This window comes from Camelus ferus, chromosome 7 (genome assembly GCF_009834535.1).
Source record: "Camelus ferus isolate YT-003-E chromosome 7, BCGSAC_Cfer_1.0, whole genome shotgun sequence".
Taxonomy (NCBI): domain Eukaryota; kingdom Metazoa; phylum Chordata; class Mammalia; order Artiodactyla; family Camelidae; genus Camelus; species Camelus ferus.
Window position 1 is genome coordinate 5,483,342 of NC_045702.1, and position 15,889 is coordinate 5,499,230.

The 15,889-nt window shown below is 57.3% G+C and overlaps 1 protein-coding gene across 2 annotated transcripts; it reads right to left on the reverse strand.

Moving 5' to 3' along the window:
• Positions 1-709: 709 nt before the first annotated feature.
• On the reverse strand, positions 710-15,554 carry ABCB8 (ATP binding cassette subfamily B member 8). Of its 2 annotated transcripts, XM_006190523.3 has the most exons (16): positions 15,356-15,554; positions 12,171-12,483; positions 11,675-11,830; positions 11,503-11,597; positions 11,252-11,357; positions 10,307-10,468; positions 10,108-10,193; positions 9,895-9,992; positions 9,360-9,465; positions 5,723-5,756; positions 5,370-5,506; positions 5,096-5,190; positions 4,835-4,968; positions 3,772-3,919; positions 2,169-2,419; positions 710-1,454 (listed from the first exon to the last, which is right to left on the reverse strand). In XM_006190523.3, exons 1-16 carry the CDS (start codon positions 15,448-15,450, stop codon positions 1,329-1,331), a joined length of 2,142 nt encoding a protein of 713 aa, XP_006190585.2. In that variant the 5' UTR covers positions 15,451-15,554; the 3' UTR covers positions 710-1,328. The 2 variants fall into 2 exon arrangements, with proteins under 2 accessions (XP_006190585.2, XP_014419647.1); XM_014564161.2 differs by lacking the exon at positions 12,171-12,483 and having other exon boundaries at positions 15,356-15,487.
• Between the last annotated feature and the right edge of the window lie 335 nt (positions 15,555-15,889).

Below are 15,889 nucleotides of genomic sequence, written 5' to 3' on the forward strand. Positions count from 1 at the left end.
CCACAGGATAAACCCAAAAGGGCAGCACAGGCAACCCCTCTTCCTCATGCCAGGGCGAGGACTCAGTGGAGTCCCCAACCTGGACATGGCTGTGACGGGGGGAGGGTTCCTGGTGGTAAGCGACATGAGCAGAATCAAGGCAGGGGGTGGTTACCAGTTCTGGGAGTCGACCGTGGCTGGTGGGAAATCCTGGCTGCTCCTAGGTCCCCAGAAGCTGACCGGAGTCCAGCCCCACCCCATTAGCTTTGGCGCCACGGGCCCGTGCTACCTCAGAGGTTGGCCCATCCTCTTTCAAGGTGAGGTTCTGGTCCCACCTGCTCCAGGGAACCTCCATGACCACCAGGGAGGCTGGCCTGGCAGTGACCCCTCTTGGTTGTGGACTGATTTTGGATTTTGTCAGCCCGAGGAGCTTAGCATCAGCTGCTCCTTAGTGGTTTGGCGACTTTTAGCACTGAACGTCCCCCCATGGCTGGAGTTTAGGGTGTGTGTCCTCCTCTGTCCCCTTCAGAGGTAAGTGTCCTCACACGGGGCAGGGAGGGTGGTTCCCAATCTCTGCAGGGGACAGACTTGAGATGCACAGGGCTGGGGCAGTGGTGAGACAGCCTGGCTCCAGGGAGCTTCTCCTGGAACCGACCACAGCTCCACAGCTGCCTACCCCGCCCTTCCCCTCCCCAAGGCAGGTCAGGCGCACGTCCCATCTAGACAGGGGGAGGGCAAGGTCTAGAGAAATTTATTTCTACTCCATCAGTGGAGCAGGAAGAAGGAAGGGATGTTGTTCCCAGAATGGGGACCGTGGATTTGTGGGGTCAGCTCAAAGGGTGGGCTCCTTCTCACAGGGCTGTGAGAGGCGTGTTGGGAGTCAGTGGAGGGGAGTGAGGTCCTGGCACGGGTGTGGGACAAACCCTGGTGTGGGTCCCCATTCTCACTCCCTAACAGTGTTTTGCAAACATTCCCTGCAGCTGTGGCCTGGACACCTTTAGGCTGTCAGGTAGAGGCGGAGACTTGGCAGGGTTGGGAGAGGGGCTGGGGAGGGACTGGGCAGAGGGAGCAGACAGAGCAGGGGCCCGGGGACTCTGCTCCCTCCCTGTGCAGCCCAAGGACTCTCAGCTCTGGCAGGAAGGAGACAGCCTGGAGGCAGGACGGGCAGTGGTCCCAAACTCCTCCTAGTCCAGCGCTTGGCCGCTTGGCCAGGTTTTATCGTGAGCAGGGGAAGCAGTGGCAGCAGCCCCCACTGCAGCATGCGGGCCCTCCTGGGGCCTCGGTCCCCAGGAGCTCCCCCGCGCTGAGCCCTGGCCCTGGGCACTGATGCTCGGCAGTGACCAGACCTCTCAGGACTTGGGGTGCCGGTTCCTGGGGCCTTTGGGGGTCTCAGGAAGTGGGGCATCCAAGGCTTGTCTCCGGATGAGCTCGGAATAGAGCCCGCCTTTCTTTAGGAGCTCCTCGTGGGTCCCCACCTGGAGAGAGTAAGGAGGGGCAGATGGTCATCCCAACCCAGATAAGAGTTCAGAGCCCTCCGAGGGCTAGCTTCTTATCCAGCGCTTCGGCTTGCCTTCACCTAAACCGGTATCCCTTCTGCCGACACCATGAAACCAAAGCACAGGTGGTTACAAATCGCTGCTGGCGCGTCTGTATTTGTTCGCATCACTGCCCTGCTTAGCTGGATGGTGGAAGAGCATCTAGGTCCCACTGCCTCCCTCACGGGGCCCCAGTGCCCCTTGCAAACCCCCCTCAGCTTTAGCTTAAAAGAGTGGCCGGGGGATCCAGGCCCCACACAGCCTCTAAGCCCTGCTGCAGCCCAGCCTCGGGGTGCTGCTCTTGGCTGGTCCCCGATCAGCTCCTGCACCTCAGCCCCCACGGTCCCCCCACCCACTAAGCCCAGTACGCTTCTCTGAGAACTTTCCCCTTTGATCCTGGGAGCCATGTTGCAGCTCTGCTCACCCCCACCCTGCCCCTCCAGGGGACAGAGGAAGAAAGTCGGGCCCCAAGAGGCCAGGGCTCATCTAAGGGCAGGAACTGAATCCACATGGGTGCTGTTTCCAGAACATGATCCCAAGCCCTCAGGGCCAGGCCAGACCCTCCTCACATGGCTCAGCTGAGCCACCCGTTCCACTGTGTCCATGGCTGAAGCTGTCCCAGCCCACCGACCCATTCCCTGGGCCCCAGCTGACCTCGCAGACTCGGCCGTGGGCCATGACGACAATGCGGTGGGCCCCACGGACGGTGCTGAGCCGGTGGGCGATGACCAGTACGGTGCGGCCGGCGCTGGCGCGGTCCAGGGCCTCCTGCACAACCCTCTCAGACTCCGAGTCCAGTGCGCTGGTCGCCTCATCCAGGATCAGCACTGTGGGCTGCTTGATGAGGGCTCGAGCGATGGCCAGGCGCTGCTTCTGGCCACCAGACAGGGTTGTACCCCGCTCACCTGGGGAGGAAGGGGATGGGGCAGGGGCCGGAAGCAATGCTCAGCTCTGTACTTAGACAGATATACCTTGCAGATGGGCACCAGGGTTGCCTGGATCTTCCCATCTGAGCCCTCAGGGCCCTCCCCTGGCCCTGTGTGCCTTCGGCCCGCCTCTCTGAGGGAAGGGACGATGGCCGGCAGCACCCTGATCTCACGTGCCTGTGCAGATGTGAGCAGGCACTCACATGGATGACCAGGGTCGTGCACACAGTAGGGCTCAGTACCACCCAGGGTGGGCCCTGAAGCTCCCCTCCGGCACCAGGGCCAGGTCTCAGAGCCACGACCGGCCTGGGCCCCACCCCTTGCCCTGGCCCTGCAGCTCTAGCTGCCTTCTCCTGGCTTCCCAGGTCTCTCTTGCTCTGGGGACATCCAGGACCCAGAGGTGGCCTCCTGGGGTGTGGTGGCAGCCCTGTGTGATTTGTAACCCACCTGGGTATTCTGGGAAGCCCACGTTTGGGGTCCAAAATACCCACAGAGAACAGCAGAAGTGGCAGCCTAGAAGCCAAAAAGAGCCTCAAGGTAACAGCAGTCACAGAGCAGCGAGGGTAGACTGAATCCCCAGAGAGACAAGGAAAGTGCCCAAGAGAGATGTGGGCCCGGATGCTCCAGGAAGAACGAGGTTCACGGGAATCCAAGAACCCAGAACATGAAGAAAGGCCACACACAGTGGGGGCACCACTCGGGAAGCTCAGCTCAGCCAGACCGAGGCCTAAGTTTCAAGAAGAGTGGAGAACCTTGGATGTGCCCACACTGTGAGATAGGCTGGAACATTGTGCAGCAAAGCCAAGGGGCTCTGGATGATAAACATGGCCCAGAGGTTGAGAAAAAGACCTCTGAGACAAACACACAAAGCTACAAGCTAGAGGAGAAAGATTCTAGGGTGATGCTACAATATTTCAGTGTTCCCGAATCACCAAAGCCCTCTTCTGGGTAAGTCAGGAGAGAGACGTGCTCAACCAAATCAACCCCTATGGAGAGCAAGAGGGGAAACACCGTTCAGTGAAAGGATGAAAGGACAGGAGCGAAACAGGGCCAGAAAGAGAAACAATTACACGGAGATAAAAGCCCGCTGCTGCTGGCCAGGTCTTAGGGGTGGAGCCCTGGTGAGCAGATCACCCGTGTCCCTGCAAACTCCTGTCTCTGCGGCCTGCCTGTGCCTGAACCACATGGGCTGGTCTCCTTTGTCCCCGCAGGTTATCTCTGTCCCCCTCGGTCTCCCCTGATGCCATGACTGCGTTCCCGTCCCCCTTGATCCCAGTCCCACACGTGGGCCCCGCAGACGTGAGCAGGGTGCCTGCCATCCCTGAACTCACCCACTATGGTGTTGTAGCCCTTGGGGAAGCTGGTGATGAACTCGTGGGCATTGGCTTCGCGGGCAGCTGCATAAACGTCTTCATCGGAGGCACCCAGCCTCCCAAAACGGATGTTCTCCATAATTGTGGTTCCAAACAAGACTGGCTCCTGGGGGTGGGAGGTGGTGGGGTCCACAAGGAAACATTCTGACTTTGCCCTGAATACCCAAGGGGCGTGTCAGGAGGGGCTCCTTGGAGGGCAGGTAGGGGTAGCTCGAAGTTACAGGTCAGACAAAGCAGAGGGGTCATCAGATGGGGGAAGAGGCTGAGCTCCCTGCAGGACACGGAGCCCCTCAGGAAGGGGAGCAGGGAGGTGGCTGGGAGAGCAAGGCCAGCTGGCCAGGCAGGGCTCCTCCTCTCTGGAGAGATGGGCGTGGAGGGGTTTTATAATTTGGCTGTCTCCTGCTGTAAGGGGATCCGCTTCATCCACATGTGGGGGCAGGTGGACCCTCGCTGGGAAAGTGGTGGGGCTGGCGGGGTCTTGTTTACCGGGTGGGCGGGCCACCAGCTGTCCCCAGCAACACCATGTGGGTGTGTAGATCTCCTGGACACCATGGGCTTGCCAGAACCCAGGGATCCTAAAATGGCCATCCTGCTCCCACTTGTTTGGACATTTTATTTGTTTTAAATTTATTTTTTATTTATTTATTTTTTAGTGGAGGTACTGAGGATTGAACCCAGGACCTCATGCACGCTAAGCATGCATTTTACCACTGAGCTATTACCCTCCCTGCTGCTTGGACCTTTTAAATCAAGGAACAGAGTTCCAGCCATGGTGATACAAGGGCAGAGCTGCAGCAACCAGGACCTGGATGAATGCTGGGGACCAGTGAAGACAGCCAGCCTGCCCGCCCCTGCCCCTGTGAGAGCAGCAAATGATGGGGGTGGGAAGGGAAAAGGCTGGGGGCCGGGGCGTAAGGACTGAGAGAAGCAGGGCTGCAGGGAAGGGGAGAGGGGCTCAGTGGGAGTTAAGACACCCTTTCTGGGTGTCGCACACCATGGGGAAAGCCTCTCCCCTCCTCACCTGGCTGATGAAGCCGATGACCTGACCCCGGAGCCAGGAAGGGTCGAGGGTGCGCAGGTCTTGCCCGTCCAGCGTCACCATGCCCGCCGTGGGGTCATAGAAGCGCTCAAGCAGGGAAGCCACAGTGGTCTTTCCTGGGAGTTGGGGTGGGGGACAGGGGCAGTTAGGGAGTGTGCCTAGGAGAGAGGGACCTGTCCTTCCACACTAAGTGGCTACCGCAGGGAGGAGTCACAGGGTGGGAGGGTGGCGGGCTCCTCTTACCTCCCCCGGACTGGCCCACAAGGGCCACGATCTTGCCTGGGGGCAGCGTGAGGGTGAAGTCTTTGAGCACTTGGAAGCCAGGGCGGCAGGGGTAACTGGGAGGAGCCGAGAGACCCTCAGTCAGAACAGGTTCCAGGCCCCTCGTTGCCCTGGTCCCTCCTGAAGGCTCCCTGAACCCCTGAGAGGAGCTTATTTAGGAGACACTGACCCACAGGTCCGCAGACAGGCTCCTCGGCCTGGCGGGAAGCACCCGTGTCCACCCACTGACACTGACCTGAAGCAGACGTTGTGAAACGTGACGGAGCCATGGAGGTGCTCCCTGGGGATGCAGCAGCCCCCTGACAGCCGGATGTCTGGGCTCAGGGTCATGTACTCGAAGACCCGGGTGCCCGCGCTGAGCCCCCGCACCACCTGGGGACAGGTTTAAAGTCTGTGATGTGGGAGTGTGGTCTGGGGAGTGGGCAGCATCTCTGGGTCCCCACGCGGCGGGGAGTACTTAGGGGGCTGGTGATATCCCCTCCTCCCGCCACCCAGTTCCCGTAGCACATTAATGACATCAGGGACGGACAGGACTCCAGCCCAGATCCCATGTCCACACCCCTGGACCCATCCCGGACTGCCACTCACCTGACCAAACAGGACAGAGAGGTTGGCCATGGACCTGTGAGCAGAAGAGAAAGGCTGAAAGACGGGGGATGAGAAGAGCCTGAGAGGAGGCCAGGGCTGGAGAGGAAGGTCTGGGTCTCAGCTGCACGGGGGGCATGTCCGCTGGGGCAAGGAAACAGGTGGCCAGAAGGCAAATGCAGAGACTGCTCCTGAAACCGGAGTCCCCAGGAGCCCTGGGATCCAGCGACACTAGGTGATCACCTGGCAAATAGCTTCTTTCAGAGCTGCGTTCTCTCCTAGCCCAGACAGGGCTGACGAGTGTCAGCTCCCTCAGGACGGGGGCTCCAGGGGGGAAGCAGGTCTGGAAGGCAGACACCGGGTGCAGTGGGGTGGGCTCCACGGGCCTGCAGCCCGCGGGGCGGGCGGCTCCCGCGCGAGACCAAGGCCGGCCGTGAGGGCCAAGGGGAGGTCGGCTCTAGCGCTGTGACTCCTGGGGGAAGCGAGGTCTACTGACGGTGGAAAACAGGATGGCAATCCTTTCAGAGAGAGAAAACGAAAGACACTGGACCACAGGGGAAACACTGGGGGGACCCCAAACCCATATTCCCTTGGGATATTTTATTATGGGCTTGCCCTGTGTAAGGAACGGTGCAAGTGTATCTGCCCAGATGGTGGGTCGCTGCCTCTGCCCCTCAGGGTGGGTGGCTGCGGGGAGGAAGGTGAGTCATTACCCCTTAGTCACCAGCCCCTGACTGGCCCGTGACAGTGTGTGTCTGCGACTGTGGATGCAGGTCCTCCCTGAAGAAGAGGAAAGACTGACTCTCCAGAAATCTCACTTCTCCCAGCACCCGGGTCGGGGGAGGGGAGGAGGAGCCTGCGAGGAAATGGCTCAGAGCACTTGCCAAAGGGAGCAGGAGGCACCAAGATAGAAGAGCCAGGACAGCCTGTTATCTGCTGATGAGAAGGGAGAACATTCGCCACAAGAGATCTGGAGGTCATTAGGGGCTGGTGGAGGTGCTGGGCGCAACTGAAAACCAGATGCACATCACCGAGCTCTCAGAGATGGCTCAGAAGGCAGGCCTGGGGGGTGGGTAGAACTCAGCAGGCATGATCACGAGGACTGGGTTCAATTCCCAGCACCTCTGTTAAGCGGGGGCGGTGGGGTCGGGGAGAAGGCCCCTGGAGGCCCGGAGCGGGTTAGGGATGGGGTGGCCCATCCTGAATGCAGACCAGGCGGCCTGGCCCTGACCGTGGTCTGTCTGGGCACCTCCCCATCTCTTCGAGAGCCCCAGTGCCACCAAAAGGAACACCTAGGATGGAGTCCAAAGTTTGAGGCTGCTTGAAGCTGGGACTGCTAACTAAAAATTGGCACTTGCCATCTGCACCTACAAGAATTGTATCACATTGGCACTTGCCATCTAACTCTGCTTGGATTAAATCATGAGCCACTGCAGCCACTGATCTCCAACATGCCCTGCAAGGAGTTCAGGATGGAGATCAGGAATGAGGCTCTCTGTGCTCTGGGAAAACTGGCTGAACAGGCCTTCAGATAGTTAGGTATTTTCAGAAGATTTTATGAGCCTAAATTCTTGCGTCTCCTCATATCTAGGAAAGCACTAAAATCATTAACGGTGGCATCTGCTCCTCTTGGCTATCAGCAAGTCTCTGCCTAAACATGTGTTTGACTGCGCGTCCCCCCCTCACTGAAATCATATATAATACTGAGCTCTTCCCCTGCCTCTTTGGAGCAGTTTCTCAGAGCTCTCTGGGATGCTGTCTCCCGGGATATAGTCCTCATTCTGCCCCCAATAAAACTTAACCCACAACTCTCACACTGTGTGATTTTACTTCAGCGGACAGGGCCCTGCCTCCTTCCTTCCCGACCCACCCGCCCTGGCTAGACCCCAGGAGGAAACACACCAGCTTAACAAAATGAGACCCAATTCCTCCAAGGTGAGTAATGAAGAATCTCCGTGTGGTGAGGGGCCTCCCAAAAGGCTAGACCTAGTGGGAGCAGCCCCATCCAGCAGTCTGCGAGAGATGCTTTCTTGAGCCTGTAATAAAACTACAACTGGCTAGGAGGTGCAGTGGGGAGGGAAGGAAATGTACCCCAGCCATAAGGGGAGGGAGCCACAGGGGACGGCCAGTCTAAGGGAGGAGGGCCAGGCCTGGGATGTGTGGCTGCCTTTCCTCAGGGGGGCAGCTCTGCCACTGCCCCAAGGGGAGGGCCGTGGGGTGACTGTATGAAGCCAGCCAGCGGCGTTCCCATGGGTCAGGCCAGGGGAGGGGCAGCAGGGGGAGGCCAGAAGTTCCATTTACACAATAATCAGAGCCTTTTAGTCCTAAGGCAACAGTTCTGGGCCTCTAGGAAGGAAGGATGAGGCTGGCCAGGACCAGAGAGGGTCAGAACGGGCCCAGATTAGAGAGCACCTGGTAGAAATGGAGCCAAGGATGGTGCTGTGTAGAATGCTGGGGAAGCCAGGGCCAAGAGAGGGTGTGTTTTCTACCTGCCTGCGTCTGGGTTAGCGCCATCCTGCCCAGGCCAGCAAGGCCAATGGTGAGGGATTCTGTAAGAAATGGCTGACACACAGAGGCGGTAAGGCAGAGCAGAGCCAGGACACGAGGACCACAGGAATCAGCAGTGAGGAGGAAGGGACACAGAGGGGCGTCTGGGTGATGCTCTAGTCTCTCGGTGTAGCTGGTGGTAACACAGGTCTTCACTCTTCGATTCCTTATTAGATCATATCTACACTGATTATTGACCTAACATATCTTTGTCATGTTTTGGTGTAAGTGGTATGTGGGGTGGGGGGGGCACAAAGTGAACAGAGATGGTGGGCAGAGATGCTAGTGCTTGGCTTGGAAGGGACAGAAGGGAGGCCTGTCTGGGGGCTCCGGTAGCAGAGCCGGCTGGGAGCTCTGGTGCCCATGGGCAGACGGAGCCAGCGGGGCAGGCAGATCTCAGAGCCGTGGACCCAGTGAGCCACCAGGGTGGACCATGCAGGGAAAGGTCAGGCAGAGGACGGCAGGCCAGCTCTTAAAAAGCATGTCAAAGATGGTCTATCCAAACATGGAGTCTTACTCAGCCTTAAAAAGGACGGAAATTCTGGTACCTGCTCTGACATGTATGAACCAGGAAGATGTTATGCTTAGAGAAATAAGCCTGTCACAAGGGGACAGGTACCATATGATGTCATCTATATGATGAGGACCTAGAAGAGCCAGACTCACGGAGACAGAAAGCAGAATGATGGTTGCCAGGGGATGGGGAGGGTGGGTCACACAGATGCAGCATTTCAGTTTTGCAAACTGAAGTTCTGAAGGGGACGGTAGTGATGGCTGCACAGCAACATGCATGCATGCAACTCTATTAAACTGAATACTTAGAAATGGTTAAGATGGTAAATTTTGTGTATTTTACTGAAATTTTTTAAAGAAAAAAGTTTGTCAAGGAAACTTCTGAATTGTTTGGAAGCTGAAGATGACAATCGTATTTCTGAATTAGGCTGGAGGCGCGGCTGGGAGCCTGGGGCTCCCTCTCCCCCTGCCCAGTGCTGCGCTGGGGGACCGGGGTAGTCGTCCCCAGAGCAGACTGGCAGGCACGCCCTGTCCCTTGGCCCAGCTGGGCTCTTAGGAATGGCAACAGCCCCACACTCACCTCTGCACTGTCTGGGAGGCTACCAGGAAAGACATGAGGTCTCCCCCTGTCAGCTGCTGTCCAGCCACGAGGGAGCCCCCAATAAACAGGGTTCCCAAGACCATGCCTGCGTGGGGAAAGGACAGGTGGTTAGGAAGGCGGCTGTGGAGGACAGAAGACAGACCCGGCCCACGTGTTGGTCTCCAGTTCCAGTCCCTGCTGTGCTCCCAACTGACTGGAATTTTGGCAAGTCACTCGAATGGTCTCTGCCTTTGTTTCCTCATTTGGAAATGAGTGGGTTGGGGGCAGCTCCATGGCTCCCTCCAGAGTGGCCCGGCAGCACACTGCACATAGTGACGCTGGGCCTACCTGCCCGTCGCCTGCCGGCATCAGCAGGCTCCACAGACTGGCTAACTGGCACTCAACAGACATCTGAAGGCCATCAAGCAGGTGGAAAGCCGCCCCTTGCCTGCCTTGCTGGGACCTGTCCTTCCCGCCTCTGCGCTCACCTCCAGCCACAGCCTGGGTCCCCCCAGGTGCGGCCTTGCTCACTCACAGTTGAAGGCGATGTTGGAGAGCCCTTGGAACAAGGCGATGCCTCTGCCCAGCTCCTCTGCCTTACAGCGGGACGCCTCCAGCTCTACTCTGTAGCGTCTGGGGACAGAAGTCAAACTGGCCCTCAGGAAACAGGCGGGGTGGGGCGTGGGGCAGGTGGGAGGTACATTTGGGGGTCCCCCTGCTTTTGTGCTCCGCCTCTGCCCCGACTCACTCCTCTTCCCACTGCTCCATGGCGAAGGCTCGCACTGTCCGAACGTTGCCCAGGGCCTCATCGGCTACACCTGTTGCCCTGGCGACCTGCAAGAAGTCCAGGAGATAGGGAGCCAGGTTGGAGATGGAGAGGGGTTGACAGAGGAGTATGGGGCAGAGAAGGAGGGTAGGGTAAGGAGGGTGGGCAGGACTTCTGGTACCTGCTCCTGACACTGGCGAGACAACTTCCTGAGAGCTGAGCCCATTAGGGTGCCAGCTCCCATCAGGGCAGGCGTGGCCACCATCAGGAGCAGCGTGAGGCGCGTGGAGAGCATAGATAGGGACACCAGGCAGCCGGCCACTTGGGTACAGCTTCGCAGCCCCTGAGGAGTGGGAAGGAAGGCTGTTTGACATCAGCACCATGACATGGGACATGGGGGACTTTACCAAGAGTCAGCTGGCTACAGCTAGCTCTATACTCACAAGGGCAAGGCCACAGGTCTGACCCCTGGGAAGTCAACCTGCAGTCTGCGGGACACAGAACTTAACCCTTCCTTGACCAGGCATAAAGGCGCTGGGTGAGGATGCCTATGGACAAAGGCATCCTTCCCCTAGACAAATCCCACTCTCCTGGTCTTCCGCTCTAGAAGCTGAACAAAACAAGAATCACCTGGGGATGCCACCTGGGGACTGCTGTTGGCCAGTGACTGGCAGGATCTGGCAGCTACAGTGACAATCTGGGGGTATGCAGAGGGGACATCAGGACACAGCAAAGAGCCATTGCTTGTTCTCCTGTTAGTGAGCCAGGCATTCTGAGGACAAGACAGGCCACTGCGATTTTGCTCTTGGCAATCTGGGCTGAGACAGGCTCTTGTCTGAGTTTTTGAGAAGGTTTTCCAGGGAAGTAAGATTTCAGGACAGGAAAGAAACAGCCTGTCCTGACCTTGGACAGTGCCGTGGCACCTCGCTTCTGTGAACTTCCCTGTTCCCTCACCCACACCCTCACCAGACAGCAGGCTTCTCACTTCAGTGTGAGCCTAGGCGCGAGGCCCAACAGTGGGGTGGGTGGGGCAGGGCTGGCCTGGTGCATCTGCACCAGGGAGTGAGTGTGCGTGCGTGTGTGCGTGTGTGTGAGTGTATGAGTGTGGGGGACCTGGGGCACTCACCTGGGAGATGACAAGTTTGAAGGACGATTTAAACTCCTGCACGTCCGTTGTCAATCGGCTCACCAGCTGCCCTGTCCTTTTAGCATCAAAGAAAGCAATGTCTTGTCTGGCGGTGGGACACGGGGTTAGCAGGTTGGGGAAAAGAGAGAGATGTTACCTGAGGACAAGGCCCCACCCCCAGACATTCACCCAGACCCCCTCAGGGCCCCTCAGCCCCCTGCCTGCACCCCGCACCCCACGGCTGGCAGTACCGAAGCAGGTTGCTGAAGAGGGCCCTCCTCATGTCCACTGCCATGCGTTCACCGATGCGGGACAGCAGCACCAGGTACCCGAAGGTCAGCAGGCCCTGGGAGAGAGGACGGGGCTCTCAGGGGTGCCCAGGCAACTCCTCTGGGTGCCCCCAGGCCCTCCCTTCTGCCGTACCTGGATGCCATAGAGAATCAGCAGGCGGGTGCTAAGGTTCCGGGACTCAGTCAGGAAGTTGCCCGCACGGTCCCTTGTATACTTGGCCACAATCTCCACCAGCTGACCCAGGAGAAGGGGGATCTGCACGTTCACCAGTGCTGCACCCAGCGCCAGCTTCAGGGAGGGGACAGACGTTTAGGGGAACCACACTCTTCCCAATCCCTGGCCTTTCCTCTCCCACTGTTGTCCATGCATTGGAGGCTCCCATGTCTCTCTGAGAGTTAAAGTTCAGCTGCCAGCCCCTGGGGACCCCCGTGTCCACACAGCCACCCTGTGCAGGTCCTCAGCCCCTGTCCCCAAGCCAGCTGGCTCTGCTGCTTCCTGAGGTCTCCTCTGAGATTTGGCCAGGCAGGAGAGCTGTCCTGATGTGTCCTCTGGCTGGGGCTTCTGCAACCCCCTGGCTGGATCCTTCCCTGTCCCTGATGGGGGCAGAGGGGGCGGGAGAAGACCTCACCACGATGGCTGCCCCCAGGATCAGCAGGTGGGGGCGTAGAAACTGCCAGAAGAGCTTCCAGTTAAAGCGGGACTCCACGACCCAGGGTCTGGAGCAGGCAGGAGGGGCCTCTTCTGCCTCACACAGTGCCACAGGGCAGAGGCGGGGGCATTTAATCAGAACCACAGGGCCCAGGAGGGCTCCCCCAACCCAGCACCAGGCAGAGGGGCTCCGGCCAGGAGCTGGGGGTGCTCGAGGGATGCGGGCCCGGAGCTGGGACCGCAGCTGGGCCACGGCCCTGAGGAGGTAGGAGCTGGGGCAGCCGTCGGAGGACCTGTGGGGAGAGAATGCCATTGATGGCTTGAGGCCCCAACTGTCCCTCGACTGAACGACAAACTGCTTGAGCCCTCAGCGGAGCCCCATGGAGAGCAGCATTTCCTCTTCTGTTGGACCCACACTGCCTTTCTCAGGGTGTTCTTAAGCAACCTCGGTTTCTGAGACAAAAAACCCATGACGGAAAGCAGTGGAGGAATGAGAAAACTGAGTGGTCGAGTCTTAAAGGCGTCCTCAGACAGCCGGGCCCTGTCAGCCTCCAGAGGCACCGGCCCCCTGGGTCAGTGCCAGCTCCAAGCCCTGCTCTTTCAGAGTCACGAGACATTGGAGCTGGAGGGCACTGCTTTCACAGAGAACATGGAAGCTCTGAGTGAATGCAGCTCAGAGAGGTAGAGCGGGAGAGTGCCAGCCACGTCACCAACGCGGCCACCGCCCCACTGTCACCAGCCCGTGGCCTGTGACCCTTGCGTCCCTGGGAGGGGGCCGCTGTTATTCTCACTTGATAGACGAAAAAACTCACGTGAGGCTGAGAAACTGAAATAATCTGTTCCCAGGCAGCGGAACTGGGATGAGAGAGGAACCCTGCTGTCGGATTCCAGGACCCAGGCTCATTCTACTCTGCCCTGTGTAATAAGCTCAGGTGATGTGTTGCAGGGCCAGGACTAGACCCAAGTCCCCTGAGCTTACTACACCCCATCAGCCTCTCCCCTTCCAGGCCTACAGTGCTTATGTGACAATGCACAGAAGGAAAGGGTGACAGACTCCTCTGTCTGCTGAAGATAGAAAAAGAAATAAAAATCCAAATAATGTATCTTGTCATCTTGCACAGGCCAAGATCGTCTCCTTCCTGCAGTTTTGGTATCTATAGGTGGCAATGTAGGGTCTCAGGCCTACTGTGCACCGGTGTTCTGCTCTGAGGCACAGGGAACAGGAGGTGAACAGGACGGACCAAGTAACTACCCTCATAGTGGTTAAGCTTTAGTGTGTGTGTGTGTCCGGAGCCGGGGGCAGATAAGGGGGAACAAATAGCTAATGACAAAGCTTGCCATGGGTGGGGGGCTGGGTAGGGGGAGTCATTACAGTCTTTTTAAAAGACCTGGACTTGAGGCAGCAAAAGGACCGTAATCAGATTTGCATTTTGAAGATCACAGCAGAGGGGAGGAGACTGGAGGACAGGTGTGGTTATAGAGAGGCCTGTTAGAGGCAGAAGTTATCCAGCTGAGAGAATATGGTAGGATGCTCAAAGATCCAAATGAGATTATTGATGGGGAAAGACTTCAAAACAAACAGAGAGGTTTTCCCTTTACTATGAGGGTCTTCCATATTTCCAGACCCACCTAACTGCAGACTCCATCTCATCGTTCCCTTGTCTCAGTGAGGCCTGGGCTTCTCTGCTACCTTTATATTATGCCTTCCCTCACCCTATCCACCTGTCTGTTTTCTGCTGGGCACTTTATGTCTATCCAAAACTTAGATAGAGAAGCTCACTCTCCTTCTGCACTGGGTAAATGTCTCATTTCCCCATTAGACTATGTATTCCTTGAGGGGCAGGAAGCTCTATCTTATTCACCACTGTATCCCTAGCAGTTAGCAGAGCTCTGGTACATAACATCATTCAGCCAATAGTTATGTTTGTTGAGTGCATGCCCTCATTAGAAATGCAGAACAATCTGACCTGACTCGCTACTGCAGCATTTGCAAAGTTTTAAACTTACTGTGACAACAGCAAGGAATACATTTTACATTGCAATCCAGTATAATGAACACAATATGTCACAGAAAATTGAAATGCTTCACAAAACTACTTTCTCTAATTTCTTTTTAACACATATTCCATCATATTCACTTTTAAATGGCTTGTACTCACTAAATTCACTTTATGATCTATTGTGATTTGCACATCTGAAAAACACCAATGAACATACAAATACTAGAATATTATTTGATGGCTTTCCTTGGGTTTCTCTCTGGTTTAAATAATATCAACACCCCTACTCTTTTCCTAAGGACTGTTTTCAAGCCTTTGAATAATTTACCATGGCCACTTTCCAGCTTTTCTCATCTTCTCCAAACTAAGGCTCTAAGCAGTACTCGGCCCCTGCCAAGAACTGGCGGATTGCTTCTGAGCACCGGTACTTGTAGCTTCAACTCCGCCTGGCTCTTGCCCTCCATCAATCAGATAGGCTTTCCAAACAGCACAAGTCCACATCCACCCGCCCCTGCGAATCTGCTGCCTGCCTGGCCCACAGGTTCTTCACTCCAGGAGTAGAAAGGAATCAGTCCCTTTTCATAAAGCATTTACCAGTAAGTCGCCGTTTCAGAGTCCTTGTTCATTTCCCACCTGTGTGTCTTCCTCTTAGGACCAACGTGTAGAGCCAACATACAAGAACACATACATACACGTGACTAAATTGACTCTTTAACTCTGCTGAAAGTATCCAGATTTAGGAACCATTTCACACTGAATCTTGGGAACAACAGCAATACTAAATGACTCTGGACACTAATAATTTTTGTCCACATCGCAAGACCAATTCCAAGAAGGACAGGGGCAGGAAACGGGGGCCGGAACACCCGTGCAAAACGGCGCCCCCTGGTGGGGAGTATAGGTCGGGAGTGGTCACCACCCCGGAGCGTCCCCTCCGTCCAGCCCACACGTGCTGATACAGACGCACCGAGTCTCCTGCTGGTACCTGGGTCGTCGCTATAAATAATTGAGGCCAATCCCTCAGGGAGTGACATTCAACTCTGGGCCGGGCCAGCCTACGACTCCCAGCAGGCCTCGCGCGAGCCCGGGACTCCATCTCCCGGCAGGCCCCACGCCCTGCCGGCAGGTCAATGGCCCGCGCTCCCGTAGGTTTGTCCCTTTTTACCTGACGGCCGAGAATGTCTGGAAGCGGAGGGGTAGCAGCGGCCTGCCTGGGACAGGGCCACCCCGAATCCCGACCCGAAATAAGTGCACCAGCATGGTGGAGGGAGAACAGGAACAGCCGGCAACAGCGGTTTCACCCTTATCCCGTTGAGGGCTCCATGTTGGCTCCGGCCCCCATCCCGACAACCCCTTCGCCACTTGCCGATGATTGGTGGAAAGAAACATCAATTTCGTTGCAAGCTGTGATTGGAGAACACCTTGTTCGCGCGTCTTCTTCTGGAGCTGTGATTGGAGAGAGCCGCCTGTAGCCCGCCCCCAGTCCTGGCCTGGGGCCAAGCAGGATGTGGCACCGCCCTCTGACCGCTGCCGGAGTAGGCTCTGGAGTGACGTTTTGAGGGTGTGCGCTGTACGCCGCCCGCCCCGGGGTATCCATAGTAACGCGTCAGCTGCTGACCTCCGGGCTGTTCTCTTATGGGTACTTCTAGCGGACTCGAGACGTCCTGGAGTCCCGAGGGAGTGTAGAGCGCTGGTTCTG

Bases quoted from the DNA above. Each gene is read 5' to 3' on its own strand.
- ABCB8 (XM_006190523.3), bottom strand. From the start codon at position 15,450: ATGCTGGTGCACTTATTTCGGGTCGGGATTCGGGGTGGCCCTGTCCCA. The intron at 9,993-10,107 runs GTGAGTCGGGGC...TTCTGTCCCCAG, and splicing joins ATGGAGCAGTGGGAAGAGGA to ACGCTACAGAGTAGAGCTGG. The intron at 9,466-9,894 runs GTGAGTGAGCAA...TTCCCCACGCAG, and splicing joins CTCCAACATCGCCTTCAACT to GCATGGTCTTGGGAACCCTG.